This window comes from Colletes gigas, unplaced genomic scaffold, assembly GCF_013123115.1.
Source record: "Colletes gigas isolate AHSC1104 unplaced genomic scaffold, ASM1312311v1 Colletes_gigas_Sc00025, whole genome shotgun sequence".
Lineage (NCBI taxonomy): Eukaryota > Metazoa > Arthropoda > Insecta > Hymenoptera > Colletidae > Colletes > Colletes gigas.
Window position 1 is genome coordinate 2,528,187 of NW_025106654.1, and position 18,809 is coordinate 2,546,995.

An 18,809-nucleotide genomic window follows, 5' to 3' on the forward strand; every position below is an offset into this window, starting at 1 on the left:
TGAATATTATTTTGAATATTGTATTACCTATTCGTAGATAGTTGCGTATAATTATTACCACAGTCCAATATCGTAAGCAAACGATATAACTATTTCGTTATTGATTACTTTTCGAAGCCAACGTGGCTTCGTACAGGATATTATTTGTAGAAAGAAAAAAAACGGAAGAGAGAAGAACTATAGAAGACCATATTTTATGGCTTATATTGCTACGGGTCTTTTCTTATCTCCAACTGGTGACGCAGTCAATTTTATGGGGGTATTATCGTCACAGTAGCGCGATACTCATTTCTATATATGTATACACAATTTATGCCTTATTACTACCGGTTAACAACGGAGAAATTTACTTTATTTATATATTTTAAATCGACTTTTGTTTAAAAAATCGTTAAAGTTAAAATTGGAACGGGCACGCCAACGGGTCGCGATTATGCACGAGGTACCGCTTAAAAATACAATCGTATGGAATGAATAAACGGGCAAGCGATATGCTGAAGACATTCTTGATCTCGTTTCTCTTCCCTTGATTTACGAACGTCGCGTGAGAAGTCACGTAAAGTGCAATTAGATTTCGCCGAGCTCTAAACAAGTAAAACGAGGAATACTAAACGCATATTAATTGAAACTCCCGATTAAGATAGCCGGAGAATTCCAGCGGACGCTGTACTTCGACGTAGAATCTGCATGCCCGATAAGACGAATTTAAAACTAAATATTCAAAATATTCTACGACCTAATAAAAAATGTCGCATGGTATTCGTATGGCCGTCGAACATTTCTGCGAAGAAGACAGCACAGGGGAAATAAATAGCAACAGTCAATAACACCTGGTCATTTTCACCTCGGAACGCGTACGCCTAGGTAAAGTTTCCACCCTAACGTCCGAGTAGGTGGGGGATGGGGGTGGTTACGGTCAGTGTATAGCCATTCGATAAGGTATCGCGTGGTTACAGGTGAAATGGTAGAAGGGAAAAGAGAGAAAAGGTAGGGGAGGAGGGGGGGAGGAGGTGGGTGGTTTACCTGGAAGGAAGGGGCAGCGGTCAGCGTCGGGACGCTCGACGTCTATACGGGGCACAGTCGTGCGTACCTCGTCATTTGTCGCGTCGTCGCAAATTACGCTCGTTTCCGCTTGTTCGCCCCCTTTGGATTTTCTGCTTTCGCGAATACCGTGGAAAGTGATCGTCGAAGAAACTTGGAGAACTTATTTATTTCGAAAATAGTCGTCAACGATGGAATTACTCGTCACGAGGAAAATTAATGTTCGTTTCGTGTTGCATAGACTCGTTGCATTCGATCGCGCTTAAACGCGTTCGAATACTTTGGAAGCATGTTTATCAACGATCCCGTGAGTTCTGCGATTAAACCGTCCATCGGCGATCGAGTTTGTTCTTCGAACCGATATCGTGCGCTTTTAAATGTTACTGACAGCGATTCACGATCGTAAATACCAGCAATTCGTTCCTTCTTCGGATCGTATATTGCATATTAATTTGTATTTAACGAAGTTAATATGTAATGTGCATCGATTCCATCCACATAAAGTTGTAGAAATTAATATTGTATTTTATATATATATATATCAATTTTATTTCACTTTTAGTTTTAGGAATGCTTTAAAGTTTTCACTTTTAATGGAAATGGAAATGCTACGAAGTAATTTAATGTACTATAGCGGGTTCCAACGAATAATCGAACGTCGTTGGTTCAGAAGATTGTAAAGAAAACTGAAGCATAGTAAAGGGAATTGCTACTTTGTCTAGAAATATCGAGAACTTTCTTGGTATATATTTTTAGAGATCGGAATAATTCATATGCCGGAAGCATACCATACATCTCTTCCGAAGAAGCATCGTTGCAAGGAATATACGCGATTTAAACAAATTTTACCGTGATCGTAGCAATGGCAACTAATTGCAACGGCTATTACGAATCGTGAAAATGCATCTATTTCGTGTCGCGAAGTTCAGAAACTTCGACTGTCTAAATTACAGTCCTCCCGTCAGATATAGTCCATTTCATAACAGGTTGTTAATCGATCATTCGTTAACCTTAGCAAGATAAACGTGAAATGCACAACAACCTCTAGAAGTTCGAGGTAGAAATTTAATTGGCATACGTTTAGACTCGCGAAATTAGAAATGTTTTAGGGGACGATTTTTTTTTGTTATTTGCAATTTGCATGGTAATGAAATCCATTTGGAATAACGGTTATGGAATTGTTAATTTGAATCTCGTTTCAGAGGCGTACGATTGGAATTATAAATTCAAATTCTGTTTCCGCGTTGCAATTTAAATTTTGTTTCTAAAATTACGAAAGGTTATTTAAATTATAGTCCTGTAACGCATAAAAAAATTACAAGCAACATATTTCCAACAGTTAGATTAAAAGTAGATGTATCGTAGTTTTATTAAAATCTATTCGGCCGTTTAATACCAAGTTTAATTTTTATCTTAATTTTTGTTTTATTTTCGCACGTAGAATTAGCCTTTACAACGTCTGACACCTGTAGCCGAACATCGTACAATGCTTCTGAATGAATTAATCGCGCAAACTATTCACGGTTGTTTGATGACTGAACTGATTTTTCGAACGCACTTTTCCCCAAAATGAAGCCTCCAATACACATCTTATCTGACTCTATTTGCACCATTAATTTTGCCCTGTAATAATCGATAGAACGTCTATCGTTAATTCAAAGACTGTATAAACGTTGTAACAAATAAATTTGTACGTCTAAGAACAATATTAATCACTATAATCGCGCAGGGTAATAGAGGGGCAAATAACCGAGTAATGTTTCCGAAAAAAAGTGACACGCGATGGTACGAGAGTGTCAAGAACCGTCGTCAGAGGCTAACTGTACAATAACATTCGATTAAGTCGCGACAACGGTGAACCGCGAAGAATGAAACGACCTAATTGCGTGGGAATAATGTTCGCGAACTGTGTAAATGGTACCACCTACCCGAAACCAAAGACTCCCGATCGCGATCGATGAGGGAACAACGCCGAGAATGATCTTCAAGTATTGTACTTGGCCCGACGAGGCCAAGGAGAACGACAAGGTCACGGTCTTCAAAGACGGAGACCCCAATTCGCCCGAAAAGGATCAGAACTTCAACGAAAAGACTGCCAAATCCAGAAGAAGGGAATACAAAATAGCAGACGCGGTTCTTCGTTATTGTCCTTGCGCGTTTAGGTGTAGGCAATCGGTGGGAGTCGCGAGGGAGGACGAAGATTCGATTTCAACGATCGTTACAACCGCTCATACGACGCCTGTGATCCCACTAACATTAAACAACAGCAACGATACGATGTACGTTTTGGTTGACAGAGATTCGCCAGCATTCCCACCACCTTTTACATATTTCTATCGAAATCCTCCATGTCGACAGTTACATCAATGAAATTCAACATAAATTACTAACAAACAATATTTACGAGTTCCGTGAATTTAGTGTTAAACGCGTAAACCGTAGGCTCGAAGTTTAAGAAATCACACGTGTGTCACTCGATCGTATTTACGCGAGTTTGTAACACTTTTGTCCTCGACATTCATCAGCGTCATATTTGATGCATGAAAGATAGTCCTATAAGCGCGCCAAGAGAAACTTCCACGCGACGTTAACCCTTGCAGGACTTTCGGAGCCGCGACCGACCTCGAGCATCAATAGTTTATGTAGCTTCCTTCAATCAAAAGCAAACTACAAAAAATTCGAACTTTGCCGGTGTTCGAAATCATTCTAGAAGTCATCCGAGAGCCCCATGAGACTAATAAACGCAAGCTTATTATTTTGAATCGTTCGATTTCTTGTTTTAGAGATAAAGCTGTGAACGAAGAAGAGTACAACGAAAAGAACAAACATCACTTCTTACCGGATGAGAGCTACCGAGTGCAGACGCCGGATACGATAGAGACGCGAATCGAAGGTATTTAAAATTAAAAATTCTTATGAATCTTTATCCTAAATGCAAACTCTGAAATATCCCAACTAAATTATGTACAAGTAATAAGAGTTTAATCTTTCGGATCAATTGGGTGGTCGTAATAAAAAGCCCCTAACTCTGCTCGATTCTCTTACACGCAACACAAGCATGAAATTCAACCTCGACAGTGATTTCGCGAAGGACGAACAATGCTGTCTAGTCTCGATTGATTTGAACGTAGCGTTCGCTGGAGTCGGTTATTTGTTTATAGACTACGATGTACGTGGCGTCAATTGGACAGTCGTTGGAGCGTTCGTACAATAAAATTTTGATCGTTAAAGTGATAGAAAATGACCTGTGATAGTAGCCAGTGCGATCGAAAGTACACTAACTGGAACGCGAGGTTCTTAACCTCGGACGACGAGCAAAGCATTAGACCTAACGCAGGGACGAAATCAATATTTTGCCTGTAACGTTCATACCACGCTCGAACAAGCCTATCTAAAAGCAGTTCGATCGAGATCTCGGTTTCCATGTAATTTACAATAAGCTTGAAACGCTACAATATCGTCACATGAAATTCGTAAAATATTCCACTAGAATATAATTATTCGTTACGAATTACTTTCTTATTATTTCGTTTACTTTTCGATAGACGATCAGGAACTGTCGTCGTCGGATACGTTAGAAAATAATTGCGCGCAACACGTCGGACAAGAAAATCACGATACTCAAGACGACAGCGAAAGCAGATCGTCTAGTCCCGAAAGGCCTAACGTGGACTCGGCTTTCGACATTATTACTGGTCAATCGAGTCCCCCTGAACAGGACACAGTCGATTTTATTGTAAGTATTATTGGCAAACACGATCGCAAGCTTCCTTTAATATTGGAAATAATTTCCTCGCTTTCAGATCACGTTGGATGAGAAAGTCGAGCTTGTAACCGAGCCGACGATCACGTCGAACGAAGATGAAACTTCCAAAGACTGCAGCAGCGAGGAGGAAACGAAATCGAGAAACCAAAGTCGCTCATCGTCCCGGAATTCGGAACACTCGCAGTGTCGCGAAAATCAAAACGGTAGCGAATTCAGTACTTCCGACGACGCCGAAGGAACGGAAGAGAGAGCGAGCGCGGGACGAAGATCTATAGTGTCCGTTTTATCGAACGAACGGATATTGACGAGTGAGAATTTACAAGCGTCTACCGACGATCTGCACGCGGATTTTCAGGAAGTGCAAACATCGCCTTCGAGGAGATCCGGCAGCCCTAAAAAATCAAGTCGATCGTCGAGCCGGAGTTCCAACGATTTCGAAGCGTTAAAGTCACCGAGGCGTAACTCGTGCAGCAGTTCGCGTAAATTGGTTAGTTAACTGAAATCGAAACTAAATGATTGTTGGACTGTAAGTTGTAATTAACCAAATGTTTACCCCTTTATAGAGTTTCGACTTAGAAAACAAAGAGTCGGCAGATTCGAGCGAAGAGAGAGCAGTTTCTCCCGTTGCGGATGATGACTTCGTCGAATCAGTGGAGCCGAGTCAGTCCCGCAGGGAATCGAAAAGTATGGAATCACAAACGATCATTATTGCATCCAGACCTCATTCCACAGAGGCTGCCAATTATGTTGAAAATCATCTAGAGACTGCTGCTGAATTAATCGAAAACGATAATGATGATGACGATGATGATGATAATACCCACAGAGTATGCAATTTTCCAATAAAATTAAATACATATTCTACTCGTGTTTCACTATTGATTGAAACATTCGATTCTAGTTCATTAACGAATCTAACGTGAGTAATACGTTATTGGACGATGGACAAAGTCGGGACAGTTCCAGTGAAACGAACACAGAACCGGGAATTTTAAAAATCGAGGTATAAGAGCTTATAAGAAAAATCTTCTAAAATACCGTATACCGCATATCATACATAATATAAAAATTTGCAATGTCCATGTTCAGACTCCAACTATAGAACCGATTAATCTGACCAAACGAATGCCGTCAAAAGTACCTCGCATGATGAGAAAATACCGAAGCAAAGGAAGTTTGGTAAAGCCGGAAAAAATGAAGCCCATAGTGCAACAATGTTTCGCTCAACTCGAGAGTAAAGAATGGTAAATCGCTAAAATAAATAAATGCGCAGTTTCGTGTCAAATTGATCTTTTTTGTACTCGACGTCTACAAATAAAGTATAGTGCCCCATGCAACTGGGAAAAGCTATATCTCTAAAACAATTAGAGGTACAACTGCATATCAAACCTTAGACTTATATTATGGTCACCGTTTTAGGGAAGTCACTATGAAAGGCTTAAAGGCATTATCCCAAATAACGAAGCAACAACCGGAGTACTTAGACATTTCCACCACAGCGACGATAAATCGACTTTTAGGCCGGCAAATAAAAAGCCTTCGATCACAGGTCGCGCGTGCTGCCTGCTTAGCCGCTAGCGACATTTTTACTTCGCAAATCCGCGGCATAGATCAGGTAATTCATTATAACTCATTAACATTATGACTCGCGTAACAAACTTGTTAAATATTAGAGAATGAACTTTATGGGTTAGAATTGATTCACTTTTGTCGTGTCACTGTTAATCGTCATTTTCGTCTCTTATTATCGTCCATCGCTACATTTTAGCAAGAATTTGTTTCCAACAGGATTTCGATGACATAGCTGGACCACTGCTTCACAGAACAGCAGACACGAATCGATTTCTTCGAGCAGATAGCAATGCAGCTCTAGATCGCATGACCGAGTATCTTCCGCCTCATAAAACGATCGGTGTGATTGTCCAGCGAGGTGCTAGGTAAATTAATTATCATTTGAATAGTTTAACTCTTCAAGTACAATATCCATACAGTGTGCTAATCCACAATCCTTTGTTAATTGTTGGCACTTAAGGGGGTAGGCACGGCACGTGACCTCGCCGATTCGGCAGGTCGGTATTACAGCAGATATTCTCTGCACAGAAATGGTAATACCATCAGATACGCTGCCGCCTAAAGAAATCAGAGGCAGCTGCTTGCTATTGCCATATACCATTCCGAACAGTGTGACCAATCGACAATAGTAACGGCGAACTTCCTTAGCGTCTAACAGAGTGGTGGGGATAGCAGGTATACATATACTACTAACCCAGCCCTCGATTCTACGGCTGTATTTCGTTCATTTTTTCCTCGACTTTCGACGTTTATATTAATAAATGTGAACAGAATCTCGTTCGATTTTGACCAGAGCGCACTGCATTGGACCTTCCTCTTTCGAATGAGACCTCATCCGACCCAAAAGCTGCTCATATAAGGGCAAAATCTCTTATTTCGACATAATTGAGTACATCGAAATCGACAGTAATGACGGCGAACTTCCTTAGCGTCTAACGTAGTGAAATAAAGAACGCTAGTGTGAGCCTTTCCTTCTTGCTCTTGTAAAAGAGAAACAACTGAAATACGACCTCGCGATAAGCGGCATACGATTCCAAGCCTCGACTGCCCCAGCATTTTTACTTTCCGACCTATGTAAGGTAATAAGGAAAATGAAGTATCATAATGTAAAAAAAATGTCGAAATTTTTTTTTAGCGGAAATACACGTTTTAGGACCCCCTGATCATATTGTGACTATTAAAAAAAAAGACTTTTTTTTTGTTCCTATTACATATAAACGGCTGAATGAATTTCAATGAAACTTTACATTTCAGTTTTATGTTCTCGTTTCAAGGTCTGATTAGATTTTGAGCGTGATCAGCCCCCGGATAATGATGATTATACGACTTTTAGTTTTATAATTATTTCGATACATATACATTATTTGTAACAAATTTTGGCAATTATTTAGAAAAGGGGGAGGTCTCACCGATTTTGATGATTTTTGAATATGTTGTAAAAATCAACATTTTGAACAACTTTTTCCTATACATATAACCACCGCTTGGCCTTATTTTTCGAGATTTTTCTTCAAAAAGATTGCTGCTACTGCAATGAATTTTGTCTATATGTACATGTCCGTGACTCTGTATGCGTCAGTCCACGACTTTTTTCCTCGACTTTCGACGTTTATATTAATAAATGTGAACAGAATCTCGTTCGATTTTGACCAGAGCGCACTGCATTGGACCTTCCTCTTTCGAATGAGACCTCATTCGACCCAAAAGCTGCTCATATAAGGGCAAAATTTCTTATTTCGAAACCCCCTATTTCGGGCCAAATTGTGTCGGTATACCGCGCGCTGCATTGCTCGTGCCTACCTCCTTCGGTGTCTTTCAATCATCGATTCATTTTTGCTCATTTATTATTAACAATAAATCCAATATAGAGTCTCCCACGAAGCGGGATCTATGCAGGTGATTCAGTATTGGAATCGTACAACTCTTTTAGTAGCCTAACCCATACCTCGATTCTGCGGCTGTATTTCGATCATTTTTTCCTCGACTTTCGACGTTTATATTAATAAATGTGAACACAATCTCGTTCGATTTTGACCAGAGCGCACTGCATTGGACCTTCCTCTTTCGAATGAGACCTCATTCGACCGAAAAGCTGCTCATATAAGGACAAAATTTCTTGTTTCGAGAACCCATATTTCGGGCCGAATTGTGTCGGTATACCGCACGCTGCATTGCTCGTGCCTACCTCCTTCGGTGTCTTTCAATCGTCGATTCATTTTTGCTCATTTATTATTTACAGTAAATCCAACACATACTCTCCCACGAAGCGTGTATATAAATGAAGAAGACTTTCGCGGCAATATTTTATTTTAATCAACATGCAACCCCACTCTAAAATCTTCCACAATAATGTTTCCAAAAAAACTTGATTACTATGCATTCATTTGAAAATTTTACTGTACAAAATAAAGTAACATTTATTTTCGTGAATAATGTAGGGTATGAAATTGTAGACAATAATGTAGCGAAAGGCTGCAATACATACTTTGAATATTCGCTCAAGTAGAGAGGTAACGCGTGCGCGCTCTAGCCGGATTGGAAACATTTGAAAACCTGGAAAGTATTGTCAGACTCCAAACTCGCAAAACTATTGGCCGATTCAAAACTTGATCGATTCCGAGATCCATATGGAATCGATAACTTTCTGTAGTAATTTGTGCTTGACGATTATTAAATATTAAATGTGGGTAATTATTTAGATTACGGACGGTAACACCGATTTCGGTGATTTTTGAATATGTTATAGAAATCAACATTTTGAACAACTTTTTCCTATACATATAACCGCCGCTCAGCCTTAGTTTCAGAGATTTCTCTTCAAAAAGATCGCTGCTACTACATACAATGAATTCTATCTATACGTAAGTACATGCTGTGGCAGCGTGTGTGTAAGCGTTCAATCGCCGATTGTTCATTGTTTCTATAGATGCATCGAGGCGGCCGACAATGGGTGTGCCTAACGGCAGCCGGCATAAAAACATCTAACCCTTATAAACCTAATTATTCTACCTAGTAACTAATATAATGGATTAGGTCTGGGTTAGATTTTCTTATACCGGCCGCCGTAAGGCGGTCGGCCACGTATTCATTTTCTATTTCAATTTTCTCTATTGATATTATCAGAAGTGGGAAACATTTCATTATTCGATCATTAAAATCATATTGTCGATGGAAGAAGAATTCAGCTAAATAGCCTACATAATGTATTTGGCGAGTTCCATACTTCGGAATATTCGAACCATTGACAGCAATACAGAACTAGATTTAGCTTCACACATTGTGCATTATTTCTTGTCACAAACAAGAGAAAAAATCGGCGATCGTGGACTGACGCATACAGAGTCACGGACATGTACATATAGACAAAATTCATTGCAGTAGCAGCAATCTTTTTGAAGAAAAATCTCGAAAAATAAGGCCAAGCGGTGGTTATATGTATAGGAAAAAGTTGTTCAAAATGTTGATTTTTACAACATATTCAAAAATCATCAAAATCGGTGAGACCTCCCCCTTGTCTAAATAATCCCAAAATTTGTTACAAATAATGTATATGTATCGAAATAATTATAAAACTAAAAGTCGTATAATCATCATTATCCGGGGGCTGATCACGCTCAAAATCTAATCAGACCTTGAAACGAGAACATAAAACTGAAATGTAAAGTTTCATTGAAATTCATTCAGCCGTTTATATGTAATAGGAACAAAAAAAAAGTCTTTTTTTTTAATAGTCACAATATGATCAGGGGGTCCTAAAACGTGTATTTCCGCTAAAAAAAAATTTCGACATTTTTTTTACATTATGATACTTCATAAATTTCCTTATACCTTACATAGGTCGGAAAGTAAAAATGCTGGGGCAGTCGAGGCTTGGAATCGTATGCCGCTTATCGCGAGGTCGTGTTTCAGTTGTTTCTCTTTTACAAGAGCAAGAAGGAAAGGCTCACACTAGCGTTCTTTATTTCACTACGTTAGACGCTAAGGAAGTTCGCCGTCATTACTGTCGATTTCGATGTACTCAATTATGTCGAAATAAGAGATTTTGCCCTTATATGAGCAGCTTTTGGGTCGGATGAGGTCTCATTCGAAAGAGGAAGGTCCAATGCAGTGCGCTCTGGTCAAAATCGAACGTGATTCTGTTCACATTTATTAATATAAACGTCGAAAGTCGAGGAAAAAATGAACGAAATACAGCCGCAGAATCGAAGTATGGGTTAGGTTGTCAGCATCTGGCTTTCTCGGGGGGGGGGCGACGGGCCTATGTATCGAAGCTAACGCTTCACTTTGGTATGGTTTCACCTTCACAGCCCTCTTGATTAGGCGCCATCTCGTAGCGACTGCCTGAACTAAATTTGTCACGTGACTTGCTCTGCTATTACCCATGTAATGGCGGAACTCGCTTGTGGGAATGCAATTCCGAAATAAGAGATTTTGTCCTTATATGAGCAGCTTTTGTGTCGGATGACGTCTCATTCGAAAGAGGAAGGTCCAATGCAGCGCGCTCTGGTCAGTATTGGAATCGTACAACTCTTTTAGTAACCTAAAAAGACCTCGATTCTGTGGCTGTATTTCATTCATTTTTTTCTCGACTTTCGACGTTGATATTAATAAATATGAACACAATCTCGTTCGATTCTGACCAGAGCGCACTGCATTGGACCTTCCTCTTTCGAATGAGACCTCATCCGACCGAAAAGCTGCTCATATAAGGACAAAATTTCTTGTTTCGAAAACCCATATTTCGGGCCGAATTGTGTCGGTATACCGCGCGCTGCATTGCTCGTGCCTACCTCCTTCGGTGTCTTTCAATCGTCGATTCATTTTTGCTCATTTATTATTAACAATAAATCCAACATAGAGTCTCCCACGAAGCGGGATCTATGCAGGTGATTCAGTATTGGAATCGTACAACTCTTTTAGTACCCTAACCCATACCTCGATTCTGCGGCTGTATTTCGTTCATTTTTTCCTCGACTTTCGACGTTTATATTAATAAATGTGAACAGAATCTCGTTCGATTTTGACCAGAGCGCACTGCATTGGACCTTCCTCTTTCGAATGAGACCTCATCCGACCCAAAAGCTGCTCATATAAGGGCAAAATCTCTTATTTCGACATAATTGAGTACATCGAAATCGACAGTAATGACGGCGAACTTCCTTAGCGTCTAACGTAGTGAAATAAAGAACGCTAGTGTGAGCCTTTCCTTCTTGCTCTTGTAAAAGAGAAACAACTGAAATACGACCTCGCGATAAGCGGCATACGATTCCAAGCCTCGACTGCCCCAGCATTTTTACTTTCCGACCTATGTAAGGTATAAGGAAATTTATGAAGTATCATAATGTAAAAAAAATGTCGAAATTTTTTTTAGCGGAAATACACGTTTTAGGACCCCCTGATCATATTGTGACTATTAAAAAAAAAGACTTTTTTTTTGTTCCTATTACATATAAACGGCTGAATGAATTTCAATGAAACTTTACATTTCAGTTTTATGTTCTCGTTTCAAGGTCTGATTAGATTTTGAGCGTGATCAGCCCCCGGATAATGATGATTATACGACTTTTAGTTTTATAATTATTTCGATACATATACATTATTTGTAACAAATTTTGGGCATTATTTAGACAAGGGGGAGGTCTCACCGATTTTGATGATTTTTGAATATGTTGTAAAAATCAACATTTTGAACAACTTTTTCCTATACATATAACCACCGCTTGGCCTTATTTTTCGAGATTTTTCTTCAAAAAGATTGCTGCTACTGCAATGAATTTTGTCTATATGTACATGTCCGTGACTCTGTATGCGTCAGTCCACGATCGCCGATTTTTTCTCTTGTTTGTGACAAGAAATAATGCACAATGTGTGAAGCTAAATCTAGTTCTGTATTGCTGTCAATGGTTCGAATATTCCGAAGTATGGAACTCGCCAAATACATTATGTAGGCTATTTAGCTGAATTCTTCTTCCATCGACAATATGATTTTAATGATCGAATAATGAAATGTTTCCCACTTCTGATAATATCAATAGAGAAAATTGAAATAGAAAATGAATACGTGGCCGACCGCCTTACGGCGGCCGGTATAAGAAAATCTAACCCAGACCTAATCCATTATATTAGTTACTAGGTAGAATAATTAGGTTTATAAGGGTTAGATGTTTTTATGCCGGCTGCCGTTAGGCACACCCATTGTCAGCCGCCTCGATGCATCTATAGAAACAATGAACAATCGGCGATTGAACGCTTACACACACGCTGCCACAGCATGTACTTACGTATAGATAGAATTCATTGTATGTAGTAGCAGCGATCTTTTTGAAGAGAAATCTCTGAAACTAAGGCTGAGCGGCGGTTATATGTATAGGAAAAAGTTGTTCAAAATGTTGATTTCTATAACATATTCAAAAATCACCGAAATCGGTGTTACCGTCCGTAATCTAAATAATTACCCACATTTAATATTTAATAATCGTCAAGCACAAATTACTACAGAAAGTTATCGATTCCATATGGATCTCGGAATCGATCAAGTTTTGAATCGGCCAATAGTTTTGCGAGTTTGGAGTCTGACAATACTTTCCAGGTTTTCAAATGTTTCCAATCCGGCTAGAGCGCGCGCGCGTTACCTCTCTACTTGAGCGAATATTCAAAGTAAGTATTGCAGCCTTTCGCTACATTATTGTCTACAATTTCATACCCTACATTATTCACGAAAATAAATGTTACTTTATTTTGTACAGTAAAATTTTCAAATGAATGCATAGTAATCAAGTTTTTTTGGAAACATTATTGTGGAAGATTTTAGAGTGGGGTTGCATGTTGATTAAAATAAAATATTGCCGCGAAAGTCTTCTTCATTTATATACACGCTTCGTGGGAGAGTATGTGTTGGATTTACTGTAAATAATAAATGAGCAAAAATGAATCGACGATTGAAAGACACCGAAGGAGGTAGGCACGAGCAATGCAGCGTGCGGTATACCGACACAATTCGGCCCGAAATATGGGTTCTCGAAACAAGAAATTTTGTCCTTATATGAGCAGCTTTTCGGTCGAATGAGGTCTCATTCGAAAGAGGAAGGTCCAATGCAGTGCGCTCTGGTCAAAATCGAACGAGATTCTGTTCACATTTATTAATATAAACGTCGAAAGTCGAGGAAAAAATGATCGAAATACAGCCGCAGAATCGAGGTATGGGTTAGGCTACTAAAAGAGTTGTACGATTCCAATACTGAATCACCTGCATAGATCCCGCTTCGTGGGAGACTCTATATTGGATTTATTGTTAATAATAAATGAGCAAAAATGAATCGATGATTGAAAGACACCGAAGGAGGTAGGCACGAGCAATGCAGCGCGCGGTATACCGACACAATTCGGCCCGAAATATGGGTTCTCGAAACAAGAAATTTTGTCCTTATATGAGCAGCTTTTCGGTCGGATGAGGTCTCATTCGAAAGAGGAAGGTCCAATGCAGTGCGCTCTGGTCAAAATCGAACGAGATTCTGTTCACATTTATTAATATAAACGTCGAAAGTCGAGGAAAAAATGATCGAAATACAGCCGCAGAATCGAGGTATGGGTTAGGCTACTAAAAGAGTTGTACGATTCCAATACTGAATCACCTGCATAGATCCCGCTTCGTGGGAGACTCTATATTGGATTTATTGTTAATAATAAATGAGCAAAAATGAATCGATGATTGAAAGACACCGAAGGAGGTAGGCACGAGCAATGCAGCGCGCGGTATACCGACACAATTTGGCCCGAAATAGGGGGTTTCGAAATAAGAGATTTTGCCCTTATATGAGCAGCTTTTGGGTCGAATGAGGTCTCATTCGAAAGAGGAAGGTCCAATGCAGTGCGCTCTGGTCAAAATCGAACGAGATTCTGTTCACATTTATTAATATAAACGTCGAAAGTCGAGGAAAAAAGTCGTGGACTGACGCATACAGAGTCACGGACATGTACATATAGACAAAATTCATTGCAGTAGCAGCAATCTTTTTGAAGAAAAATCTCGAAAAATAAGGCCAGCGGTGGTTATATGTATAGGAAAAAGTTGTTCAAAATGTTGATTTTTACAACATATTCAAAAATCATCAAAATCGGTGAGACCTCCCCCTTTTCTAAATAATTGCCAAAATTTGTTACAAATAATGTATATGTATCGAAATAATTATAAAACTAAAAGTCGTATAATCATCATTATCCGGGGGCTGATCACGCTCAAAATCTAATCAGACCTTGAAACGAGAACATAAAACTGAAATGTAAAGTTTCATTGAAATTCATTCAGCCGTTTATATGTAATAGGAACAAAAAAAAAAGTCTTTTTTTTTAATAGTCACAATATGATCAGGGGGTCCTAAAACGTGTATTTCCGCTAAAAAAAAATTTCGACATTTTTTTTACATTATGATACTTCATAAATTTCCTTATTGTACCTTACATAGGTCGGAAAGTAAAAATGCTGGGGCAGTCGAGGCTTGGAATCGTATGCCGCTTATCGCGAGGTCGTATTTCAGTTGTTTCTCTTTTACAAGAGCAAGAAGGAAAGGCTCACACTAGCGTTCTTTATTTCACTACGTTAGACGCTAAGGAAGTTCGCCGTCATTACTGTCGATTTCGATGTACTCAATTATGTCGAAATAAGAGATTTTGCCCTTATATGAGCAGCTTTTGGGTCGGATGAGGTCTCATTCGAAAGAGGAAGGTCCAATGCAGTGCGCTCTGGTCAAAATCGAACGAGATTCTGTTCACATTTATTAATATAAACGTCGAAAGTCGAGGAAAAAATGAACGAAATACAGCCGTAGAATCGAGGGCTGGGTTAGTAGGATATGTATACCTGCTATCCCCACCACTCTGTTAGACGCTAAGGAAGTTCGCCGTTACTATTGTCGATTGGTCACACTGTTCGGAATGGTATATGGCAATAGCAAGCAGCTGCCTCTGATTTCTTTAGGCGGCAGCGTATCTGATGGTATTACCATTTCTGTGCATAGAATATCTGCTGTAATACCGACCTGCCGAATCGGCGAGGTCACGTGCCGTGCCTACCCCCTTAACCCTATATATTTCTATGTTTACGAATCAAATTTTATCTCCTAAAGACAAATTTTATCATATCACATAAAATTGAAAGTTATGTCGTACCTGAAGAGTTAAATAATTATAGGTTTTTATCATAATGAATGCTAGGAATAAAGAAACTACTATAGAAAAAAGAAAAATTAGAATTGGACTTTGAGAAAGTGGAAAATCGTTTTGAACCGGCCGCCATTCAAGTAAGCCATTAACCTCATGACAGTGGATTTGGTAGTGTGGTTAGGTTTCATATCGTCAAGTCGTAAATATGATATTAATCCTTTCTTTTTTAATTTATTTCATATCGTCCTATATAAAAAAAAACCATCGTAATCACCTTAATTAGAAACTATTACAACTAGCACCGTATGAAGTAGAGGTGTTTAATATAAACCGTATAATAATGTTCCATAACCTTTTTCTCTACGGACTTTTTCTATCTAATGACGAGTTTCGCCTGCATAATTTGTAACGAAAATAAGTATTGCTAGCTGATTAGCTTAGTATTTTGATAGTGTGTGATAATTCTGGAAACATTTTCCTACATGCAGAGGAACTCCGCAAGATGAACACATGAAAGCTGTAGAACTTCTTTTTTTTGCTGCAGTGCATACTCTACAGGGCCGTCTGGGATTTTTTATTTTCCCTTGGCCCATAATTTTTACAATTCTATGTTTTTTCATATCTGAACATAGCCTACCAGTTGGTTCATATTTGGGTGCTCTTTTAGTAGAAGTACCTGTTTAAAAATTGTAATTAGTAATCAGTGTGTCTTGTACAAATATTATAGAGACATTTAACATACTTGGTTCTGGATCATTGGGATAAACATCAGTTGTTTCTTGTGTAGAATCAAGCCATACACGGGCAACAGCAAATAAAAATTTTTTATATCTCATATTGCTTCCTGATAGTTTTGTATAAATTATATACGCATTAAAAAGTGCACAATTTAATAAATACAATGTGGTTTTTTTTGTCCATTTTTTTGTTTTACGAAGAATAGGATAATATGAAAGGTATTGATCTGCACGATCCACACTTTTCATATATTTATCATACTCTGCCACACATATAGGTTTAGACATTTTTTCATGTGTTTTATGATTTATAATCTCAACCATATCAGCAGAATGTATTGTAGAAATCATGTATACAAGCTTCTTTTTTGTTTTCCATGCTTGAATAAGGGTATTGTTTTTCCTGCGGTACGCTGTTGTATTTTCTTTTAAATTTACATTTTTCAAACAATTTGGCACACCTCTGTTTTTTCTTATAGTTCCACAAACGCCTGTTTCATATTCCAGCAATTTTTCTGTAATTTTTGTACTATTATAGTAAGTGTCCATATATATATGGTGACATAAATTTAAGAACGGGTGTAATGTGGAAAAAATTGTAGTTTGCAATGTTTTTCCTTGTGCGCAATATATTTCTAATTTACAAATATAACCAGAGACTGCTTCACAAACCATTCGCACTAGTATGCCATATTTGATCAGTTTTGCAGGATTATATTTACGAGATGAGAGCCTTCCTCCCCAAGGTATTACATTTTCGTCAAGAAACAATTCTTTTTGTGGTTTATATACTGTTTGAAATTTCTCTGTCACATATGTAAGAACAGGTCTAATTTTGTCCAGTCTATTTTGGCAATTATCATTGTTACTAAAGTGCCAATATCTCCATATCTGGCGAAATCTGTTTCTGCTCATTGTGTTTCCAAAGATTGGTGTACAGAGTAATGGGTCTGTGGACCAATATTCATCTTTCTCAGATTTCTTCACAAATCCCATTACTATAATGAGTCCTAGAAATTGCTTCATTTCTGTAATGCTTATATCAGTCCATTCTTTATTTTTACCTGTACTACTGTTACTGCTATTCTGATAACGATATCTATTTGATTCTGTAACAAATAAATTCATTAAATCATCCCCAATAACAAGTTTTGTAACTGCTTTTACATCATTTAAATCTTCTGTAGGTATCTGTACACCAGATTGTCCAATAAAATTGTGAAACTCTGGTTTAATGTCAATTTCCAACCATTTACTTTCATCATCTGGATTATTTTCATCTTCATCAGAGTCATTCCATGATGGTAGTGCTTGTGATCTAACACGTCTCATTATGTCACTGTCACTATCGGAATCTTCATCACTATACATTGATACTTTATCTGTATCGCTATCAATATCCGACAAGGGGTCAGCATATATTTCTTCTGTATCCCTCGACATTTTTCAAGATACTTTGAAATTTTTCTAAACTCTTAGTATACAATACAAAAGTTAGCGACGCAATATGAACGAGAAAAAATACAGTTTTAGACTGATTGAAGTGGGGCATTGAAGGCTATTAAGGATTGTTGAAAAGAAATATATACAAAAGCACGAATGTATCTATGAAATAAAGTTCAACTTAAACAAACGTGAGATAATTACGGTGAATAGCGATATAGTAGAAAGCCGCGTAAGCGAAGTGACGAATACGTGACACCGGCCGATAACCGCTGGGCAGAATGAAATCACGCATGCGTGACAGCGGCCATGAAAGTATTAAGCAGTGCTATCTGTGGAATATCTTACGCCGCTTACACGACTTTCTCCCACTATATGTACACGTCGTATTACAGAACTGAACTGTAGTAACAGATACAGAGAGGGAGAATTTCAGGAATTTATGTTGGACAGCATTGACTTATGACATGCGACAAAATTTAATGACAAAATTCACGATTCCCTTAACCAGGGCTTGTATAAGTCCCGAAAATAATTGTTTCAGACCTTTGTATAAAAGTTCTGGTCAAATATCGATGTATTGAATAATTCCGGTACTTATTTCGATACTCGGTAGTATATCGGTTTCGGTACAAGATCTTCGAATCGGAAGATCATGTTATAAATTCATTCTTTTTCTTTATTTAGTCATCAAAACGCTATCGTGAGGGCAACGACAGCCAGACTTTTGGCCTCTATAGTCGATCGAATTGGACCAGAACACACCATGATGTTGCCAAAAGATGTGAAAGATAAGTTACTCAACACGGGTGCAAGATTGTTGATCGATGGGAATCTGGACGCCAGGTAAATGCATGAGATTTCTTTAAAGTCCAGTTATTAGAATCACCCTGTAAATGCAAGATATATGTAGATAGAGTGCAAGTTAAACGGAGTCACGTGCACACATAGTATCTGTGACAGGAACGTATTAGTAGAGAGATCTTCGATAAATAAATATTTATGCAAATTGTCATTAAAAGAAAAGATATAAAAACGCTATTAAAAATAAGATAAGTAAAACTACTTTTAAAAAATAACACGATACAACA

At 38.3% G+C, this 18,809-nt stretch overlaps 2 protein-coding genes across 4 annotated transcripts in view; one reads left to right on the top strand and one right to left on the bottom strand.

Annotated features, from left to right (window-relative positions):
- The window catches only part of LOC122401523, a 41,259-nt gene that overhangs the window by 18,613 nt on the left and 3,837 nt on the right, over nucleotides 1-18,809 (top strand). For 2 of the 3 annotated variants that reach the window (XM_043403710.1, XM_043403711.1), the window contains exons 18-26: nucleotides 3,825-3,934; nucleotides 4,587-4,777; nucleotides 4,845-5,294; nucleotides 5,371-5,634; nucleotides 5,709-5,810; nucleotides 5,897-6,051; nucleotides 6,227-6,422; nucleotides 6,596-6,744; nucleotides 18,406-18,564. In XM_043403710.1, coding sequence (XP_043259645.1) covers nucleotides 3,825-3,934; nucleotides 4,587-4,777; nucleotides 4,845-5,294; nucleotides 5,371-5,634; nucleotides 5,709-5,810; nucleotides 5,897-6,051; nucleotides 6,227-6,422; nucleotides 6,596-6,744; nucleotides 18,406-18,564 — 1,776 coding nt within the window. The remainder of the gene's footprint in view (nucleotides 1-3,824; nucleotides 3,935-4,586; nucleotides 4,778-4,844; nucleotides 5,295-5,370; nucleotides 5,635-5,708; nucleotides 5,811-5,896; nucleotides 6,052-6,226; nucleotides 6,423-6,595; nucleotides 6,745-18,405; nucleotides 18,565-18,809) is intronic. The other variant, XM_043403712.1, reaches the window with a different exon arrangement.
- On the bottom strand, nucleotides 15,862-18,545 carry LOC122401525 (piggyBac transposable element-derived protein 4-like). The gene is made up of 2 exons (XM_043403714.1): nucleotides 16,281-18,545; nucleotides 15,862-16,214 (listed from the first exon to the last, which is right to left on the bottom strand). The coding sequence occupies exons 1-2, from the start codon at nucleotides 17,716-17,718 to the stop codon at nucleotides 15,976-15,978; spliced, it is 1,677 nt and encodes a 558-aa protein (XP_043259649.1). The 5' UTR covers nucleotides 17,719-18,545; the 3' UTR covers nucleotides 15,862-15,975.

Coding starts and splice junctions, on each gene's coding strand:
- LOC122401525 (XM_043403714.1), bottom strand. CDS start 17,718: ATGTCGAGGGATACAGAAGAAATATATGCTGACCCCTTGTCGGATATT. Junction 16,215..16,280: donor TCCCAATGATCCAGAACCAA/GTATGTTAAATG, acceptor ATTTTTAAACAG/GTACTTCTACTAAAAGAGCA.